This window comes from Liolophura sinensis, chromosome 7, assembly GCF_032854445.1.
Source record: "Liolophura sinensis isolate JHLJ2023 chromosome 7, CUHK_Ljap_v2, whole genome shotgun sequence".
In the NCBI taxonomy this organism is placed as follows: domain Eukaryota; kingdom Metazoa; phylum Mollusca; class Polyplacophora; order Chitonida; family Chitonidae; genus Liolophura; species Liolophura sinensis.
The window spans coordinates 38,387,428-38,410,569 of NC_088301.1; the positions used below are offsets into that span (position 1 = coordinate 38,387,428).

Here is a 23,142-nt window from a genome sequence, read left to right on the forward strand (position 1 = left end):
GGCTGTAAGGTTGTGTTTGAATCCAACTCCAACTCCGCGTTACACAGGAAGTTTGAGGATTCCCCAACTTGTTGGGGGCACTGTGGTATTTCCTATTCCCTCCTTTTCTTAACGATAGGTCAATTCCAGCATTGTGCTGTTGCAGTGAGACGTTAGAAAAGGTTAACATAGTGGGTGAATGGATCATTTTGTTAAAGATTTGCTCTGTTCATTGCTATGTGGTTCTTGGCCTATGGCAGAAGCTTCCTCCAACCAAGGTTCTGCTACTTTGGAAAGTGTCGTGCAATGGGCAATTGTTTTTTGGCAGAGGGCCTACGTTCCTTCACCCATAACCCTTGAAAGTGGAATATTCTGAAGTACAGAGTTAAACCAAAGTAAACTTAACAAATAAAACGGCATTGACAGGGAGGTTAGAGCTTCTGTCTCTCAGTTGAAAGATATGATTGCTAATACATAGTAGAGCCAGTATTTACATCTGGCAGTCTCAATCATTCTTAATTGTTACTCAGGATTTAGAGGATTGGATATTTACTAGGGCCTCTTCCACAAAGCGTTTGGAATCAATATCAATTATAATTACCCTAATTCTTCTAATTTTTGGGACGGATGTTAGTAGTGCTGAAAGCAGAGTATTACATTTCTTTCCCAGCCTTTTGGAAAAGTACAGATATGATTATGTTGTTCATTAGATGGTCTAACCATGTGAGAAAAAAGAAACTCAATATTCCTGCTGGAATTACATATATATTGGCTAAAAAGAACAGACCAGGTGTCCCAAAATTAGAAGAAATAGGGTAAGGTGTTATATATACCCTTGTCCTTGTTTCTCAGGACATGAAATTCCTGAAGGGAAACACCATACATGCTGATACTAAGACCGCCTGCAGCTCTCATATTAAACTTCAGGCAGGCAAAGTGGTAGTGACACTGGAAATGACAATGCCAACCATGACATTTTGCTAAAAGTATGTGTACCTCAAAAATACACATCATGAATTAAACCCTTGTATGGTAGACTAAAATTATTTTCATTCAGAGGCTTTCTAATTTGAAGATTTATTTTCATATGCAGTTTAAATGTAGCGTGTACCGGTAAATGCCATGATAGGAGTTGTATGTAATCGCTATAACCGCATATTTAATCTTGATAAAGGATCTGAACAAATACTGGTATCTTGACACAAAATGTGTAGCCTTCATGAAAAAATTAAGCACCGTTTCTCAGTAACATAAATAAATGCCTGAATCATGCATCTGTGTATGAAAAAGTTCTCAATTTTTTGTGATCAAAGATGAGCAGATGAAACTGAAGGTTCGACCTGTATTGTTTTGCAGCCATTACTTTTTCAACAAGAAAATAATACACACTCAACTATATGCAGCTTTGTCCTACATCTTCATGAGAGTGAAATCCACAATAAAGCATAACAAATACTGGATTTCAAATTTGCGACTAACCTGTGATAATACCACATAAAAATTTTTAAAGGTAAAAGAAGTTACTGAATAACTTACAGCAACTGCAATTCCAGTTTACCAGTAAATCTGCCACTCATATACTGACCTGATTATAAATAAAGTAGACAATGAAGTTAGTAAATGTCCAATGATGACTGTATCACAACATTGCAAAATACTGGTTGTCAATGATTACAAGTAATAACTCCCATACCTTTTAAGCCAAGTCACCAAATGATGCACTTTTTGATGCACTTTCATGTAGCTCATGGCAGTAAGTTTCATGCATCCAAACATCAATGTAGCTTCCATAATACTTTGGCAGGTCTATAATGTACACATACACGACACATTGTAAATCTGTCGGACTCCATGATTTACTATTATCAATACCTTAATTAGCCTTCTGGGAGGATCTTTCACCAAACATTTTAAGTCCTATTTCTCGTAGCTTTTTTTGTGAAGGATGTCTAGCTTATACTGCCATATGGCCATGTCATTTACAAGAAAAGTGAAAAAAAAGTTATGAAGTTTTATGAAAGTGGCCCCTGGCACTTTACTGATGTAGGTGATCAAGTTTTACACATTTATACAAAGAAGCAGGCACTGCACATTGAAGACAATAAGAGAAAGTAACACCTGGGATCTTATATATACTTACTTCTGATTAATTACTGAGTAATTGGATCAGTTGACCTGATTATAAGTTCACAATGTATTATAGGCATACACATACAAATGTTCATCACATAATATTGACGGCATCTCTCGTGTGGCTATAGTGCTTATATCATATAACAACCTTGCACATGTGACTAGTGAATTAGTGGGTAATGCATCACACGGGACTAACACTTAATCACTCATGAAGGCACGGTATTGTTGCTGGTCTTCCACCATTTGCCGAAACACTTTGTACTTCTTGTCATGAAAGCTACAAATGAAAAGACAGTATCTTAATTTTGTGCACCTCTGTCATGAGAGTGCAAATTATTCTCTACTGAATCCCACAGAAATGTACACTGGATCCTCTGAGAGGTAAACTTATGTAGGAATAAAACTCCTCAGAATTTTTAAATAACGAAATACAGAGGGATAGTGACAAGCAAATTTTACTGTCCAATAACAATCATGCAGGTTCACTTTTCATTGTAACATAAATGTCTATGCCCATGTACAATAATACATTAGGAAAGTTAAGGATGACCTTACCTGAGGTCATCAAGGTTAGGAGTCATGACCTGTCCCCTCCCACCCATGGCCTTCATAGCAGACTGTAAAATTAAATTTGTGGGGCACATGTATGTTCTACAACTATTTAACTAATATATTATAAAAATGAGATCACTGTCAAAACTTGAGGTCATATCAGATCTCTTAAGAAGTTCAATGTCTTTTCTCCGGTGTGACTTTCACACTGAACACTGCATTATTAAATTCTTGTGTTAAAAGTCCTACTTAGCAATACCGTCACTCAGACATTTTGAGATGATTACAGAGGAGTCATACATTCTTACATTTAATTTTCTTGGAGTAGTGCCAGCATTCTGCCATCTTGCACCTCATTCATTTAATTACAGTGTGTCTCCTGTGAAAGTAAAGACCTCCACAAACACTTTTATGCTAATTCCTACAATTTTGGAGGCCTCACCTGCATTCTTTAGCAGGCTGTAGATCTCAGAGATCATCCATCATGACAGCTGTGGTGAGTGTAAACAACTGTGCAATATGTGAAAGGCACACTCCAGAGAAGACCATGAATTTCCTTTGCTAAGATATCCAATAAGGCTTCACAACACAGTCATCTATACTTTATGAGAAATTACACTTCAATATCTTCCTTATACATATGCTATACTTATGACTGGACAAACTTATTCCACAACAACCTTAGTTTTACTAAACTTAGAAAACAAATTTAAAAAAGTCCTTGTAGTAGTGGGTCAAAAATTACTACTTGCTTCATCTCACCAATATCATTGGTATCCAACTCTGTCTCAATGCATAAAAGTATAACCTAATTACCATACATTCAGAAGTGCTCTGAAGATAATGTACGCATACAACATTATAATAGCTCGTCTGACAGCAACCTGCAGATGGTTTTCGGTTTCCCTCGGGCTCTGCCTTATTTCCTCCCACCATCAAGTATTCTTGAGTTCATATACAGTACCACAATGAATCCTAATTATGTGCTTTATATAACCAAGTTAACGTGTTCAGGAACAGTTTATAATGCTATGAATGCCAAGTAACCAAAGAGCTTTTTCTGACAAATGACAAACCTGTACAGAATAGTGACTGGCTGAAGCACAGGCCCCCAACATGGCAGCCCCTAACAACACTGACTCTTTCTCTTCAGGCAGAACTACTGGCATCCCTGATTGTAAAAACGTCAAAATATGTGATGTATTTCTGGATTATTACATGTTCACGATATTTGCAGGACAAATGAACCACATGCCTAGTCTGTATCCACGATAAACCACTGGCAGTAACTCTCGGCAGTCACACAAAATTAAAGTAAAACAAAGCTAAAATATGAAGTAAGGCTCATCATAAAGGCAACTAAAAACTATGCATAAAAATACTTTCAATTATTTTTTCAGATTTTTTTGAGAGTGTTGAAAGGCATTTAAATGTTTGAAAACTACCTTTTTTTTCTGATGTTTACCGGAAGGCAGGAATTTTTGCGTAATCTTTTACTCATAGCTAAAAAGAGTTATTCCAAAATTCTATGTCGTGATTAGAGTCAGATAAAACTTCCTGTGACGTCAGAGTTCCTAACCTCTGATAGTATGGTCCATAAAGCCTACCTTAGCAGTCAAATGTTTGAGCGCCTTTAACTTTTTTCACAAAAATCTAAGAAAATAAATTAAAGAATATCTATGCATAGTTTTAAGTGGTCTACTTAGCAATGCCTACTTCGATTTTTAGGGTTTTTTTCCTTTAAGCAAGTTTTGTACACTTTGAATTAATCTAGTCACACCTGGAACTTTACTTAGACCCATCAACTTTCAAGTCAATTACTTGGAAAAATACACATAAATTACTAGAATCCTGTCATCAAAGTTTTTAATGCTGCGTAACTTTCTGTGTGTTTTTGTTATCTCAAACAGCCTATATAATATGTAGCACATGGATATTATTGCTTCACTTGAAACAACTGTCTGCCTCATTTTGTTATTTGTTTGAATCCAGATCTTCCCAGCTCAATTCCTGCACTCACAAACTACGGCATGGCACACTTTCCCATTCTCAAAATATGCACGTGTACATGTAATAATAATTAATTAACATCCCACAATAGCTAAAATATAAACTCATTTCTCTGAAACATGTATATAAAGTGATCTCACTTTAATTAGTTTAAATGATAGAATAAAGTTGTTGAAGACAATTGCACTGCTCCCTTGAAATAACCTGCTCGTCCGGACCCAAATCTCCACAAAATCGAATCCAGGCAAGGGAGATAATTTGTAATGGATGGAAGAAGCAGAAATCTGAACGTGACTGGTGACAATTTTATGATCGAATGTACAGAAGAATTTCAGGTCCTTATGTTGATCGAGTTAACCGATTTAATAAAACAATAACAATTATAACAATTCCAGCAAGTCTCATCTCTTCTTGTCTTGAAATAATAAAAAAACATTATCACATGTAAAGTAATTTACCATGCAAAGCATTACTGAATGGATTGCTTTATCTGCTAATCTATAGTCTGTTATCTTCTAGAAAGGCAAACTTTAGACCTCCATGACAATATATCAAGAATTCTTTATTATATTCTGGAATAATGTATTTTTCAGAGAACAAACCTTAGTTCGCCTTGACAATGTGTAAGAAAACATAGATGGCAGCAACACATTAATACATCGCTGGACTGATGACAACAAATTCGTCACTCAAAATTAACACAAAGGAGGATTCTTGCCTCTTGGCTTACCCCGGTATGCGTAGGATTACGACAGTCAGTACAGTTTTTATTTATCATTTATTTAATTAATTTTACATTAAAAACTTACACTCAACATACACTCAAATCTGGCCTAAGTTATGCCTAGAGACGTACTTATGAGAACGTACTTGTGGGGGACACCACACCATTGCCTTAATTCTGATTTCGTGGTAAATCGATCCGCGTAAATTCGAGGGAGCAATGTATCACCCAGAGGCATTTTCATTCAATAATGGTTACCTGTAACATCTGCATTCATGGACACAAAGAGAGGGTTCTTTCTCAGACCTCCACACAGGTAAATTACATTTATCACCTGTCCTTTGATCTTCATTTCCTCCAGGATATGCCGTGTTCCATACTAGATGAATGAAATAAGATGCTCGAGAATACAACAGTTACAATTATGAAATTGCTCCACCATCAAACAATTAAGCTACAGACATGTAAATATATACTTACTAATATTAACGTAGTAGTTGCTAATTACAACTTTGGCCTATTTAAGATTCAGACAGAAAATCCCCTGCTGAAATCTTTCAAGGAAACAATCCAGTATACTTCTTTGCTTGATAAGATAACTTGCAGTTTTATGAATATAAATATCCATTTACTTGTTTACTCTGAGTTAATGTAACCACATTAATTGACTGAAGTCACTGAAAGTACATGTGTATTTGTCCTTACACATAATGCCTGGACTGTAGCTAAATACAAGATTGCCAAGTCTTCACTGCTGGCAGATAAGGTAAGCCCAGAAATCTGCATAAACAGAAATATGAAACATATATCAGCTTCTTCTACTACCCCAATTCCTCAAAACTACACTGATTTGATTGGCTAGTTTCAGGGCTTCCCAAAAAATGTAGGCTAATCTTACCAATGTACATAGAGTACCCTGATTACATGTATTCCAAAATTTGGGACACATATTTGTAGTGTTGACGGGAGAATATTACACATCTTAACCAGCCTTTTGGAAAAGTAAAGATAGTCATTAGATGATCTAACCATGTGAGAAAAAATAAATTCAATATTCCTGTTACAATTACATATATACTGCCTAAAATTAGCAGACTAGCTGTTCCAAAAATGAGAAGAAATAGAGTAATGCCTTAAGAATAAGCTTGAAAAAGCACCTTGCAAACATGTGATAAGGTTGAAGAATTACAGTAGTATTTTTAGTCATACTGAAGACCTATTGAGTCTGCTGTGCATTTACCTTAAGTACCTTTATAAGGTACTAAAAAAACTTATTAAAAATGTTACATTCATATAAGTAGTTAAAAAAACTACAGTAGACTTCAAGAATGTTACAAAATTTTAGTTAAATCTGAAGTACAAGAAAGCATATGCACATGATCCATGAAAGACTCAATATATACATATATATATATATATATATATATATATATATACACCAACAGATCAATTTTCATAAAACTGTATTCCATCTTAACAATAATCCAAACTTGAGTCATATGCATGTCTTCAGGTCGACCTACCATGCCTGTCAAACTGGGATCTGCTAATGGAGCTCGGTTACCATGGAAATCAGGCCACAGATGAAAGTTTTTTGTTAAGTGTGAAACAGAAGGGATTCTCTTCTTACTGGCCATATCTTTGAGGATGTCATTTAGAACTGCATACACAGACACACCTCTGTCAATATGAAAATAAAAAGTGATCAACAATGACATACCAACAAGAAAGCCATCACGTATTGCACAGATATATAGCCCCTCTCACCTCCCGAATAATATAACTATTGCACAATCAGCCATTGTATCGGTACAATATTAAAATGAACATAAAGTGTGCCACTAATATGTACATAGAAAGAATGATACAGTTATCCCAGAAAAATATGTAAAAAACTTCTATGAAGTGATGACAGCCGAGAAGATGAAGTTGGGGGATACGGTACTGGTGGACAATTCACTCCCACTAGCCCTTAGGACCTTGGCCAATCACTAACCCTGAAAGTGTCATGTGATAATAGGCTGCCACGTCACAAAACCTATTAGCTCTCAACTGTTACTGTGGTTTCTTATATTGGATAGACATATACTGATGCAATAAACTGGATTATATGGGTAGTTTAGGTGACAAACTGATGCATTTTGAACCACAATTTTATGAGCTGGGAACTGAGAATGGCTGCCAGTGTCCCAATGTGTACATGTTAGGCAGGATACTGCAGTAACTTGTCATGATGAGCAGGCAAGAAAACTGCCTCAGGAGAGTCATTGCTTGAAGAAAAATATTGTGACTTTGCATCATTTTCCATCAGCAAAGTCTGATTTATTACAAAAATATCTTCCCAAAATCTGAATGAAAGGGTGTGTTATCAATCAGAAGGTCCAGCTAGGCCAAATGCTTACACCCATGTAGGACAAGGACAAAGAGGACTGCTAAAACACGACACCTGTGTTCATGAACATCGCCCTGACAGAGCGCCAAACTAAAGAAACATCAGCCCTTTGGACATGGAACAGAGCTGATACTCTTTGGTTGGGTATTAGGCATTTTTGTCTGTACTTTCTCCAAGAGTGACATTTAGTGTCACTCTAGATAGCTATAACATGGCAAAATATCGTCACCTAATGAGTGGCTAGGTACTGACGATTGTTTGCTACTTATTTTGTTGATAAGCGGTGTAGAATTTTTGTTGTGTTGTGTTGGTTACTTTGGCACCTAGCAGTGTTTCAGCTATCATGACAGCAGCAAGTGAATTACGCTGGGAGGAAGACTGACAGAGCCTACAGGGAACCTTCTTACGAAAATTTAGGGATTTGGCAAAATCAACACTAAGAGACTCTGCTGAAAGGTTAGTCATGTTAACGACAGTTTTATTATGAATGAATGAATAATGCCACCACCAAAAACAAGAACTAACCACAGCTATGTATTTCAAATAACAAAATTTCCCTTCAAAAAAAAAAAATACAAAAAGGCATCATTGAACTTACTTTGTTGCAGCGGTTGTTTCCACATCCGCATAAGCAGCATGGGTTTCAACAATGTGATCCAGCTACATGCAAAATGAAAGGAGGCCCTTAGTAGAACTTTTTATTTTACATTGTTTGATTCTATCATGGTGACAATAAGAAGGTGACAATGTTGGTGTGGATGTTCACGCAGCCTAACATTCACTAAAGACCACTTGTTTATCACAAATATGGTGTATATTTCTGAATAACTTGCCAAAGATTGGTGATTTACCACAGACACTGGTTTCCTACATCCACAAACCTAATATCTTTCACATGAGTGACATATTCTTGAGTATGGAAATAAAACAACAATCAAATGATAAAAAAAAATAAATCTGTGACGACTTTATAGTAAGACCGCTGTAGGCCATCAAAGTATCCATCTAGGGTATAGACAGAAATTTGTGACAGAAAAACCTGGTGACCAGATGTGACCAAAATTCCAGCATAGGAACAAAAAAATCAGGAAGTTTTTTTTTGGTGGAAAATATATTGACAAAAAAGTAAATAATGTACAGTGCCTTTTAGTTTAGAAACACAGTACAATAAATGCTTTTAAACATTTCTTATCTCTTCAAGATGTGGAAAATGGGATAGATGTTTAAACCCAAATAAAATACTGCTACTAGATTTCTGTTTGTAATTTTGGTGTCCTCACCAATTTACCAGTTGCACTCTGTCCTCCCTCAATTAACCACATGCCTGGGATCATGGCGGAATAATGTGGTCCCCAAACTCCTGCCACATATCTTGGCTCTTCTGACAGCTTGAATGTTACAACATAGAAACATAGTGTAAAAAAAAAGCATCCCAGTGTAAGAGCAGCCAATCAGCAACGATAATGTATCCTTTTAAAACAGAATGGGTATAGAATTGCTTTCAAATAGGAAATCCACTGACAACCAATTGTAAAGCATATATTTAATTCAAGTCAGCATTCCTCTCACATGCAGAGAAAGTTGGAAAACTCTCAAAGGATAACTTACTGTCATGTGACATGAGGATGTCCCACATATGAGTGCCAGTCTATTGGATAATGGAAACTCTGGGAATCCAGGGCTGTCTATGTTACAGCTTAAGCAACCTGCATTGAAAGCACAAAACATGTCATGGATATCAATGTCTTATTCCTAATTTCTTTGGGCATTAGTTATCAATTAATACATAATGGTGAAATGCACGTAAACCACATAAATGAGCCACTTGATCACCAGCCGTACCAGGTTCCCAAAGTTCTGAAATCCTCAAATCATTTTATATTACTGTATTTCACTTAAAATTTATCAATTTTCAAGTGACACGTTTTGATAAATTCTGATGGATTGATCTACTTAAAATTTTTGTGTGTGTTTGTCTCATTAATTTCTTATCAGAAAAAATTATGTATTGGCATCAATAGTACCATTTTTATGCCTTTATTTTTAATTATCTTTAATTTTATACCAAACTTAAGCTGAAATACAGTAATTCATTTAACATTTCTTTTCAACATTTTACTTTCTTGAAATTAACATTAGTGCCTCACCCAACGGAAGTTATCAACAAAATATTTTGGGGCTATTGTAGGGTTATTACTAGAAATACCTTGAAGTAAGGCTGAAACTTTCTGATTTTTACTTTCCAATATTCTTGATGGCTAGTACATGTATATGTTTTTTGTGTCTTACCCAGTCCTCCTGCATGAGCATCAATGATGGAAGTACCAACGGGTGTCTTTTCCATTAGGCCCAGTTCTGCTGCTGCTTTTGCAGACAACCCCTCTCCACAGGGAGATCCTGGAGGTTTGATATCATTTCCTATTTCACAAATAAGAATAATTTTACAACACAAGAAAACCCAAAGTATGGTTCAACCCTACTTTCGACTGAGCTCAAAACTTCTCCTAGATGTTATGGCTGCCTAGAAAATGCTTAACTTTTGTGAATATATCAAATCATCTTTTGTTTGCCATAATAAACGATGAATTGTCGGCTCATTATGAAGTCAGACATGAACAATGTTATTCTCACCTATCCTGCTGTAGTTATTATCAGCCAAATCCTCCAGACCAATTTTTTGTAAAAAGCTTTCACTCCAAGAGCTTAGGCCCTGACCGTCAGCCTGATATCCCCATTTACTCACCACAGAACACAGGGATCTGGTGGATAAAATAATGCATTATAATTACACAATTTTTGTCATCTCTTTTTTTCATCAGCTGCTTTACTCTATGATAGAAATATGGTCTTTTTTTTCTTGCTCCTAAGTCCAGTAACGCATAAAAAGTGAATATCACTACCTTGACAATGACCCTGTGGCCCTCCATGTCAGAAAATCTGGCAACTCGAAGAAGTGGGCTGCATTATCCCAGCAAGATTCTTTCAGGTGCTGACAAGAAAACAGAAGTGAAAGGTAGAATTGTGCAATGCTTTTTATTTAGAACTGAAGGTATCTATTTATTTAACTGGTGTTTATGCTGTATTCAACAAAATTCCACTTATACAAAGGCAACATTATGGTGGGAGAAACCCATGATCGCGCAACTGCAGGTTGCTGGCAGACCTTCCAATGTGCAGCTGGAGACGAACCAGCATGAGGTGGACTTAAACTCACAGTGGCCGTATTTATTTATCTGATTGTTCTGTAAAAGAATTTTCACTTTTACAATGGTGGGTCAGTTATATGGTTGGATGAAACCAAAGTGACTTGGTACATACAAATATACAAACCACTTTGGTGCAGGACAAACGATACCACAGCAGATGTTAGTCTACACAAATGGCCACACATGGACTGCTTATTGTCCCTATGATCCCACAAACAATGACAGCCATAGAATCTACATATTCTATACCCATGCCTGAAAACACACCTTGTATGTCTTAACCACTGCCAAAATGTCTTCTAGTAAAGGTATTTAACTCAGGAAGCTGAAGATCATAGTGAAACAATGGAGGTGTCTCAGAATAGTTAAACAAAAACAATTTGTCCACGTCCATTCAACATCTTCACTGTTCTGATGTAATACTACATGTACTTTGCTTTGCCAACCAAATCATCCTCCAAATGCAATGACCAAATCACCAACCCTCGAATATAATGAAGATATGCGGTGGAGATGTGGAGATACTACTGGGGTTGTTTGCACAAAGTCATTCGAGGCTAACTTGATCTTAGCTATCATGGCAACATGTGTTAAAAGAATATTTTGTCATCGCAGTTTCAGTCAACATAGGCAATGATTGCTCTGTGCAACAGGCCCATGCTCATAAACTTGGAGATTTCTACTTATCAGTATGCACCTCTAGTTTAATCACTTAGAAAACCCAGAAAAAGTTATTGCAGTTGAATTATTAAAACCACAATTTTAAGGAAATGTCAGAGTAATCACTTCAAAATTTATCCACCTAAAAAGTGACAAGGGAGGCCAAGATGGGCATATCTGCTTTCACAAATGTGGCCACAAACAGCTCAGACATTGTCAGAGACAGGAGGCTAACATGATATGCATGCATTAGGAATCATTACCTTACCTTCTTGAGCCACATAAGCTTTGGAGGTTCCATTTCTGGTGACATGGTGCCTCCAACCTGGTCCAAGACTTTGTGTCCAGTATGACTGATGCTGTCAGCTTCATCAGAAGCTCTGTGGTCCATCCACATGACAATATTACGTACTTCATCCCCTGAAAAGTATGAACTTCAACATGACTTTACTCAATATTTATCGAAGGTTACAGAAAATGATCTTTCATAAAATTTTATCAAGACCAGACAATACTTGAATCAAAATAAATACCCATAGCCTTTTCTGGCCTTAAGGGGAACAGTGACATCACATCACGTTTTTGCCATTTAATACACACTGCTATATTTCATCCGGTCGCTGTGTGTTTAAGTCCAGCTCATGCTGGCTTCCTCTCCAGCTGTACGTGGGAAGGTCTGCCAGCAACCTGCGGATGGTCGTGGGTTTCCCCCGTGCTCTGCCCGGTTTACTCCCACCATAATGCTGGTCGCCATCGTATAAGTGAAATATTCTTGAGAACGGCATAAAACACCAATCAAATAAATGTATTTCATCATACTAAATGCATATGCATATAGATCAATGAATTTATTCGCCAAATGGACATTAGAACGAACCATTTTAAGCCAAAAAATATGGATGTAATGTCAGTGATACCCTATAATCTGATGTTTTGAAATCATTTTACTTGCTTGGAAAAATTTTTAAAAAATTGACCAAACAATTTCCTCGACAGTGTTCCATAGTGTTCTATGTGATATATAACATGTTTTAGTGTTTTCTTTGACTATGAAAACCAGCAATTCAGGCTTTTTTCAACCTTGATCTGAAGTACTACAAAGTGAAAGTGCACTGCACAATAAACCAGGGCCTGACTGCACACAAATGGACAGAACCAAAATTAATATTTGTGAAAAATATGTATGTAGGCCTATATATATTTGGGTAACTCATGCAAATGATAAACTGGGACATTCCATATGCAAATACAGATAACGACATACCACCTTACAAAGGTCCAACAGACCAACATACCAGTGTCACTGACTTGCACAGGCTTAAAATCTTTGTCTACTACAACCAGGGAACATGTGGCATCAAATCCAATGCCAAACACTGATGTCTTGTCAACCCCCGATCCAGCCAGTAATTTCTGGAAATAAGTATGGAATATATGTAAGGTTCTACTTAGTATTGCAGACTCCCTATTTACCTTCAACTATATACAAATTTACAAAATTAAACAGTCAGCCTTTTGCCAATCGAATGAATTTATTTATCTCAATGCCTTGCTCATGAATTTTCTGGGTGGATAGAAACTAGAGCCCACTGGGATATCACTGATCTTTTGCAAGATGACACAAATAGATGTAATTATTTCACCTCTTGGGTATACTTACTATGCCTCAAAAAGTTGCATAAATGTTTCCAATAATAATGTTTTCATGTTTAAAACCTCTTACTATAATAAATCTTGTGACTGACAGTTAAACCTGTCAAAAAAAAAAAAAAAAAAAAAGATGAAGAAGACTCACATCTAAAACTTTTCACTTTCAAACAGCAAATTCAGACGTATTTATTATGCTGTGCTCAAGAATATTTCACTATACGACAGCAGCCAGCATTATTATGGGAGGAAACAGGACACAGTCCGTTTGAAACATGATTATTTGCAGGTTGATTTGGATATACTTTCCATTATTAATAGTACTACTACACTGATCCACCTGCAATTGAACTTGACTGTTCACTGACTAATACATCTTGCTGTGCTTACTTTAACACAGACTGTGACAGCATTCCAAATATTGTCTGAAGACTGCTCATACATATTAGGTTTGGGGTTCCATATTCTGATGGGCTCCGTTGCCACTGAAACAATATATCCATCATCTCTGACTATGGCTGCCCGTGCACTTCCAGTGCCAACATCAACACCAATGTAATACTTTCTCTCCACCATTGCAGGTCTTATTTACAGCTAAGCAGCTGCTGAAATAAAATAGAAAAAAGAAGTGGCTAAATGTCCCTACTATTTTTTGGTTTAACTAAAATGCATTGGGGCTAATATGGTATCAATATGACAGACATACTCTCTGGAAGTACATGCATGTATTTTATCTACATCAGGATTACATTTGTATTTGCTTTCAGCACTGGGAGGTTAGAGCAAGGATACCAGACTGCTTTGACTGGTGCCAGTATAACATGACAAGGTAGGATATCTTGTGTGTGTCTGCATAATACTCCAAAGACGGCATGGAATCGACACAGTATATGTACACACACCTAATGACTCTTTATTGTCATATGGCTTAAAAATGATTAAGTATATAATGCAATAACCCAAGCATACATACACATAGCCATACCATATTTGCCACAATTTATTACGTGTAGTTTATTATTCTTTGGGTTTATTTCATGGGTTTATGGGTTTTATAAGATAAAGACCTCTGATAACTTCACAAGAAATCCAATCAGAGCTCTAAAGGTATCCACCCCACCCCACCTTAACAGGTACGTTATTAACTGTAAGTCTACACAAGTGTACTTGACAAATCTCCTGACAAAAACGCATATGCCTACATATGGTTCCTATTTCCCTGTTAGCAGCCAGAATGACACATATAGATATGTACAGTCAGAGTTACCCAGTAGTTGCTGATGACAAATGATAACATATAACTGTAGGATCAAAAGTATCTACAGCTGAAGATGTCACACGCAATATTCCGAAATCTCAGTACAAGCATCAACAGAACTGTCAACATGCATCACTTCCATGTACTTTGGTACATAAAGAACGTGGATGTTGTTTCACGTATTAGCATTATCGTGCACCCACATTCTGGGACATACAGACGACACATCTTATATTTAACCTACTCATACTCTAAGGTGATAAAATCTTCGTAATGTTATCGAGTCAGGATCGATATAACCGCCTTTCCCTCTCCTGGAGAAAATGAAACTGACATGGGCAGCGGCACCTAGCGGACATCTGAAGGAATAATCAAGAGGAGACAGCCTCTGTCCTTACGAAATTATCTCCCTTTAATTTGTGTTTTTGGCTACTTGTTTTCCATCATCCTGTTGCACAGAACACCTTTCTATCTTGTACTCGTCACAACTGTCATCAGGTGTTAACCAAATCCAAAAGAATCTAGTCTTAAAAAGATCAGTCTTGAAATACATAGTCAACCATGAAAAACAAATGTGCAAATGGGTATATCTTAAATGAGGACAATGTTTTCTCCCTTGAATTATATATTACACTTTGTAATGTGTATCTGGAAGGCCCACTGCAGGTTGCATCACGTTACCAAATTCTCATTGAAACAACAGGTGATAAGCTATAGCAGTGCTGGATTCACATACAACTCTTTTTCTGTTGGGCATTAATCCACAATCCAAGCATTAGATCCTGGCCAAGTGGATGGCTAAGATGATTTAAATGCTACAACACACAAGATGCAGGTTCACTGAGCCAGATCTGTAATCTGTAAATTCCCCCTCTCATTGTTCTTGTTTCCTTGCTTACAATAATCAATTGCTAATGCTTGTGTAGCTGTCTAATGTTTCTTGATGACCACATATTTCATGTTTATGTCACACACACGAAACTGAAAGCCATCATATATTAATTTCTTAGATTGGCGTTTAACACTGTGCTCTAGAGGTTCTCACTTATTCGGTAGTAATAGCCTTCCTTTGTGGATTTAACTGGAGTAAGGAGTAAACCACTAACCTTTGCCAAAAAGCCTGAAAAAGCTTAAAGACGCAGCTGAAACCTAAAGCTGGACACAAACACCAAATCTCTTTGGTCAAGACCATGAAAGTCCCAGTGACCACTTCAACTATCACATCCAGCAAGCCCCATATCATGGTGTATGTCCTATATAATAAAATTCTTAAGTGTAATGCTTAACACCAATAAAATTAATAAGTAATTCTAGGGGCCCAGCACTATGCAAGTACAACTGTTCTGCACCTGCACGAAGTCTGGTGAACTACTATAATTCTTCACTTTTTCAAACGTTCACACAGTGGTGTCCATCTTAATAATTCACAATTTTCTTACACACTGACAACAAACTTTGTAAAGCATTTGGATGAGCATTCTTGCCAATATAAGTTAATCTATAAAATTAAATAGTTATGTGTATAAAATGCATCGAAAATTGTGAATACTAAAAATGTTAATAATGGTATGTCCCACGTTTAATTCTTGGCCACAGTTTTCTTCTAATACCATGTAACAAGATTAAAGACAAGACGACAACTGCAAGACATAGAATTAAATCATTTTTTTTTTTTTGTTTTATTTACATAGACAAACCTGAAGGTATCTTGAGGCTGTGGTTGAAAACTGACGTCACTCTTTCCATCTTGGAATTTACTATCGCACAAAGGTTTATAACACACAGCTAGCACAATCAACTTGGGAATAACTCCTCTATATACAAGGCCTTTACTGTATTACTGCACATTTCACACAAGATGTTCTACATAAAAACAAATGTGAGTTCGCGTTAGCTACGTCAATGACTTCCTCTGTAAATATTCTCCTTGCCCTGATTCCCAGTTGTAACCATATCCTGGAAGCAGTTGTGTCCTTGGTTTGCCTTGGCTGAAATTAGTAATGACCAAGAAATGTATTTACATATATGCATTAATTCAACATACTAACTGGAGTCATTATTTTTTCAAGACTATATTTTCCAATCACACATAGACAAAATGCTGAATTTTCTCAACTCAAGTAGTGCTAAATGCACTTCAACTGTATGACTACAAAGAAAAACCATAATACCCAATATTAGCGTAATTACATTATGATTGCCTAAACTGTTAACATGACAGATTTTATCAGCTGAGGTGCTGTTAAAACACCTACATTTCTTGACCTGCACCAACTAGCTTTTGTCCTTCAGTGAAGACAACTGTTGGCGGATTGACTTCTCTTCTCCCATCACGTGTATAGTAGTAATTGTTATTTAGCTTGTGAGAAGGACCATCAGGTAGAACAGGTGGCGCTTGAGTTCTTCACAGGAACAAAAAAAACCCAAAAAGCATCAATTTACATTTAGGCATCAACTCGCTGCACAAAATATTTATTTGCGATCTATTTAAAAGCATGATAACCCAGCTTTTGTATACACAGCTTAGGATTTGAGAAAAATTAAAATAAACAACAGGAACTCAAGACACAAATATCAGGCAGCAATACTGAAATTCTTCTGGCTGTCAGATTTATGCCATTAGAGAGTAAGCTTATTGAGAAATCTGATGAATTGCTTCCAAAATGCAAATATTTTATGGTATTTAAATCTTTCTTCACCTTGGGCTTAATTCCTCTTCAAATCGAAGAGCCTGGTTGTATTTTCGCTGAAATGAAATATTATGAAAATCATTTGACAGCCAGCAATTTTATCTAGGGGCAGGAATACATGATGAACTTTCCCACGTACGGCAATTCCATAGACCAAGCTAGCACTGCATACCAAATATTTAAATGTGGACAGCAACCAAGTTACCTTCAATGTCACAGGAGATGCTCCAATGGATTTAAATGAAATCTATATGAATTTCATATGTTACTTTAGAATTCTGTCATTCTTTGTGACACAAAGCTCATCACCATCTCTTAAAGATATACCACACTGTTCTAATGCTCATAGCCACCTGGACTTGTTTTTGTCAGATGCATTGGACATGTATCACAATGTTTCTTTTCTACTGGAAAAATCAGAAAGTAATTATAATTGAGCAGTCTGAGTGCAAGCAGTTAGGGATTAACATTCTTTCTGCCACACAGAAACACAGGGACAAAACATGGTCAAACCGAGAACTGTTGGCCTTACAATTGCACAAGTCGATTGTTGTCATCTATGAACCATAAATCAACATGACTGTTACGGCGTATGAGACCACGGACTTTACTCGCGCCAAAATGTAAACTTGCAGTGGGGCAACTCTCATTGAGCAACACAATGTGTTACGGGAGTTACAGAGGTAAACAGCCACAAATGTGTCAGATTGACGCCAATGAACAGTTACCGCTGTTCACATGTGCATAACGAGATGGTCTCTGTTATTAACGAACCTGTTGCGAGATTCATGCAAACCAAAATGTTGTATGGCAATCACGTCTGTTCATGACAAGTGATCACCTTTTTCGAGACCATACCATAGCAGCTGGTAAGTTATCGATATGGTGGCTGCAACTGGGTAGGTCCCGAAAATGCGAGACATTTGGGGCTTATTTCTCTCGATAAGAGTTACCCATTCCTCAACTAGCTCTTCGATGACTTGATGTCACTCTACCACGTGATAACAGCCTCAACGTTAAAACCCCATTTCGACTCAAATATTTACCTGGTCAATCGTTGCACCCATGAATGTCAGATACAAAATACACTGCATAGACATTTAACGTGTTCAAGCTGTATCCATCGACCTTTATCCAATTTACAACAACAACACTCAGTGTTAGTGTCATTCAAAACAACGTAACAATTCATTTCTTAAAAATTGAAGGACTTTCTCACAAGAAAGTCTTTTTTTATAGTCGTTAAGATTTCGATCTCGAATGGAGCAGGATCGATATAATACCCACCCATAACAAAAAATCACGAATTTTTGCCAGGAACGGAGTCAGCTGTCTCTTGGCTGCCATGTTTGCCCTAGGGTCGGGCTATCTTCTTATGGATTTGTTAAATGTCGTGAGTCTGCTAAAAATCTAAAAAAATAAAAAAAACGATCACAAATATACTTATTTATTTATCACAAACTATTTCGAAGTCAAAATTTGTGACTGACACAAAATATTCCGGAGGAGGGAACTCCATGCCGGAAGTAAGTCCCTTACGCCTTCCTTTTCAACTGCAAGCATGGATAAGTCAGCGCCACCAAAACTTGCTAAGGTACAAAAGACGCGTTTCTACCCCTGACACGTTCCTCTGTATACTTATCCTGTACTTATGTAGAGGCATTTTCACTGCCTCAACTTTCGGTGCAAGTTTAAGACCTTAAATCATGTCTTGAAGGTGATAAACGGTTTTTAACAAGGGCAACGTGTATCACTGAACCAAATCTGCATTGCTTACACATGCTGTAAGGCTGTAGTGTAATATGAAACAGGCAAAGCCAGAGTGCGAACACAGTAGGTTACTGCACGTATCGACGGAATACAATCAGATTAGGATCTAGGAATGGTTTGACGAATAAATTTTTATGTCCTCGTCAATTCAGATGAGGGCAGTTGTAAAGTTATGTGGCTTTGTTAGTCGCTGACTTGCTCAACATACCTCTGCACCTAATACTACGGGCAGGGTTCGTATGGGTCATGGAAAACTAGGAAATTCATGGATTTTGGAAAAGTCATGGAATTTTAGAATAGTAGCGTCAATAAAAGAGTGTTTTTTTCTTAATGGATTTATTCAAGCTTTGAGTCGGTACAAAATCCGCACAATGACCACGTCTGAAAGCACATCTCTGTAATATGTAATCACCTGCAGTGGACAGCAGATGTAAGTGGTGATAGCAGGAAGTGACTGTTCTGTTGTACCTTACTCAGTAGACAAGAAAAGAAAATCATTAGCATTTGTGATGTTAATGAAGTGAGGAAAGGTGGACATCAAACATAATTTTACCTGCGCCCCTTTTAACATAAAATTTTTATGAACTAATTAAACTAGTATATAGCACATCATCATTCGCTTTATTTCTCACTGTTAGAGTGTGATCCATGGATTATTTGATATTTTGGCTTGAAGATGTTGAATATTACATCAATAGAATCAAACAGAATAGGATATTCCTTTGAAAAATGGAAGAGGGTGTGATTGGTTACAGTTCCTTGCGAGCTAGTTTGATTCCAAATGCATGCATCGTGTTGTTATTTGATTCCAAACACATGCGTCGTGTTGTTTTTGCAACATTACTTCCATGTGAGTGTGGCTTCATCAGCAATACAGAACACATTATGCTGTCTGTGACAGGCATACCTCATGAAGGGATTATTAATATTTGTACACTTTCTGTAAATGCTGATAGCTTTAATCAGATTATTGAATGGCTATATAGCGAGGTGTGAAACTACTGGGTTCAGATTTACTTCCCCTAATGTTTGAGAATGTATTCTTTCTTCTGGTCATTTAATACACAGTAAAACAACCAACATTTTAAATCTTTTTTGGTTCAATAGCTATAAAACAATGACGTTTGCATTATGGGAACTCTGACAATCATGTTAAAGATACATTAGTTACCTCCCCTGATGAGCGTCAAATTAAGTTGTAATTTCTATCATCTGAAAACACATGGTAACTCTCAGATTATTTCAGCCCCTGACTTACTGGTCATGCACAGAACCTGTCCATGACTAGCTTCTGGGTGAGGTGACCATAGTTTCTCTAATGCCGTCACCAAGTCATGTAAGCCAAGTTAAATTTGCCAAAAAGTCAAAGTAAAAGGACGTGGAAATCTGTCACTTTGGTCATGGAAAAGTCATGGAATTTGGCTTGCCTGTAGGTGTACGAACACTGTACGGGTAAAGCTGTAGAGCTATGCAACATTCTATTTGATTTTCTTGGAGTAGTGGCAGAGTTCTGCTAACTTGCACCTTAGGCAAAAGTCCATCTAGAGAGACTCTGTGTGCTATTTTAAAATTCTGACATTCATCATTACACTTCAGTCCATCGCCACCTCCCAACAACTGTGGCACGGATTTCAAAGTCCCATTTCCTTCCCACTTATGACAATGCATTGCACTGCATCTGCTCATTTTACGGTGGAATCTCTAATACTGTCCCCTTAGTTTAGTATCTTCATCGATGAAACTAATTAACTTGCTGCGTTGTTTTCACATTAACGGCTAAAACTTCGGCAGTACCGAGTTCCTTGCCTATGACAGCCATTTTGAGTCACATGACCCACTTTTGGGTTTGAAATGCAACTGAGTTTGAGCATTGAAATCCTCGATAAAACTATTATATTTCCATTGCTGTCTGCAAGAACAACTTAGCCTTCTTGATTCAACCCGAAAAGGCATAAAATAGAACATGTATTTTTAGTGCAGGTAAGTTTGGGTGCTGTCAGCAGAGACTTCATTGGGATTGGTGCCATCTAGTTAGTTTGGAAATGTGCGACGATTTATTTGAGAGGCAGCAATGGACTCAGTGTTACAGTGAATATCCGAATTTCATTATCGCTTACTGGATCCACCTAGATGGACTACTTAGGCTCTTGTGTCTCAGATCTGCACAGATATGCATGTTACAATAGGCTTGCTTTAAATTACTTCCCTTGTTACAAGACAGCAACTATGACTAATTTGAGGTTAGTTTTCGAGATATGAAACTACAAGAAGTGTGACCTCGCCTATAAAAGCATGCAGTATGTGAGTTATGTCATGACAGTCACATATTTTCTAGGCAACAGAATGTGAAAAAAATGTGGTATGAGCCTTTGGGAGTCGCAAAAATATCGACAGATTTTTGAACGAAGACTTAAGTTCATGTTTTTTAGCTTTTAAGCAGTTCACTATACCTGTTTATTGTATTTCAAGAGCCAGGATTTTAAAATTATGTCCGAATGGATTAAGAAATACATAAAGTTTAGCCTGGGCTTTCCAGATAAGTCTATGAAATTAAGACCTGTCTTAGTTAGATTTTCAACTAGCTTATGCAGTTTTAAATCTGAAACTTGCCAGTAGTCATTTTCTGAGGTCCCACCTAAACACAGCTTACTCCGAAGAAACACTTTTTAAACAGGAGAGTGACCTCAAGGGAGGTAATTCGGTGAGGGCCTATTAGATGTAAAAGGAAAAGAGAGCAAGGAGATTCTCCATAACTTCTTTGAGTTGTGTCCTTTTCCCGTTAAATACTGGTGTGCCCAAAATGCATATAGGCTGGTGGACTGGCAAATGAGATCTGTTCTGATGAGCTTTTGATGAGACACTTCGAAGGACAATAGCATAATTCAAAAGTACCATTTCCAGAAGGTTAAAGGCAAAACGCCCACTCATGGCCTATGAAGGTGCAAATTATGTTCTTGCTTGAAATGGACATGGTACAAATAACTTTAGGTGATTCAGAAGCCCCTTGCTCTGTTTTCCAACCAAATCATTTGACGAAGCAGGTTGAAATTTTCATAAACAGACAGCAAATACTCAGGTGAGCGATCAACTATGAGATGATCAAATATCAACACAATCAACTTTTCAGGCCTTCCGTTTATGGTGTGTATAAAGAACATGATTTGATCTTCATAGAATGTAAATGATGCGTTGGTTTGGAAGAACCCACAAATGGTTGCCTTATAATTTTGTTCTTCCTTAAAATAATAATCATTATGGCTGTCAGGTTCAAATTGTTTACACTCATCACAAACTGAAGTCCTAGGGCAGGATCATTATTATGTTCTATTGCATTAGCATGGAGTGATGATTTTCAAGGACGAAAAGGAATTGCTGTGGTTGGCAGATTGAAGCAAGTATATTTGTGCAGGTCTAATTTTACAGGAGATATGATACGTGTCTGAATTCTGAAAGCAGAATTCTGGCTGTACTCCAAGAAATGCATATACAGTGTTATGATGAGCAGTAAACCCCAGCAGAAAGATGAAATATTTTTAACACGTAAAAAGCACTGGCTTGAGGTACTTCTTTCAAAACGTTTTGCATTTTTCGAAAGTTTATTTTAAATGCCCAGTTGTCTCCAGATAAGCTGTGCTACTTTTCTGGATTGCTCAGCTGTAGAAATAAGGCTTATTTTGCAGTGAACGAGATGGGCTCAAAATGGCTTGTTTATACCTTTGCTCAAACACCCTGTTCTGTGTCAGTCCAGGTGTTCCCTGATAAGCAAGTAGCCTTTGTTTATTAGCCATTTTGTAAAACAAAACCAAAAGTAGTTTGTGCTGCCCATAATCTTATCAATCTCAGTTATTCATCCACTGGCATCCCCTGGTGTCTGGTGCAGAAAGATTAAAGTTGTGAATTATTTACACTTGTGATTATGTCTTTAATGATCATCTCTTCATTACTTTTACAGGTGACTAAAGTGCTGGGCCGCACAGGTTCTCAGGGACAATGTACCCAGGTAATAAACGTTGCTCCTGATAGCAAGATAACTTATACAAAGATTTAAACACCCTAAAGTAGTTGAAAAATGCAGCAAAAGAAAGGAAGGTGATTTTATTTTGTGATTGTTACCTTAA

The 23,142-nt window shown here is 37.0% G+C and overlaps 2 protein-coding genes across 3 annotated transcripts; both read right to left on the reverse strand.

The window, feature by feature from the left end:
- Positions 1-37: 37 nt before the first annotated feature.
- On the reverse strand, positions 38-14,994 carry LOC135471833 (FGGY carbohydrate kinase domain-containing protein-like). Of its 2 annotated transcripts, none has more exons than XM_064751217.1 (16): positions 14,809-14,994; positions 13,697-13,908; positions 12,955-13,072; positions 11,928-12,079; positions 10,694-10,782; positions 10,425-10,552; positions 10,083-10,211; positions 9,402-9,499; positions 9,074-9,181; positions 8,392-8,453; positions 6,925-7,081; positions 6,107-6,181; positions 5,660-5,780; positions 3,744-3,838; positions 2,671-2,732; positions 38-2,392 (listed from the first exon to the last, which is right to left on the reverse strand). In XM_064751217.1, exons 2-16 carry the CDS (start codon positions 13,880-13,882, stop codon positions 2,314-2,316), a joined length of 1,659 nt encoding a protein of 552 aa, XP_064607287.1. In that variant the 5' UTR covers positions 13,883-13,908; positions 14,809-14,994; the 3' UTR covers positions 38-2,313. The 2 variants fall into 2 exon arrangements, with proteins under 2 accessions (XP_064607287.1, XP_064607286.1); XM_064751216.1 differs by having other exon boundaries at positions 39-2,392; positions 13,697-13,911.
- A 1,237-nt stretch (positions 14,995-16,231) lies between these two features.
- Positions 16,232-18,612, reverse strand: LOC135471688 (NADH dehydrogenase [ubiquinone] 1 alpha subcomplex subunit 7-like). Its single transcript, XM_064751005.1, has 4 exons — positions 18,542-18,612; positions 17,264-17,310; positions 16,820-16,966; positions 16,232-16,552 (listed from the first exon to the last, which is right to left on the reverse strand). Exons 1-4 carry the CDS (start codon positions 18,599-18,601, stop codon positions 16,459-16,461), a joined length of 348 nt encoding a protein of 115 aa, XP_064607075.1. The 5' UTR covers positions 18,602-18,612; the 3' UTR covers positions 16,232-16,458.
- Between the last annotated feature and the right edge of the window lie 4,530 nt (positions 18,613-23,142).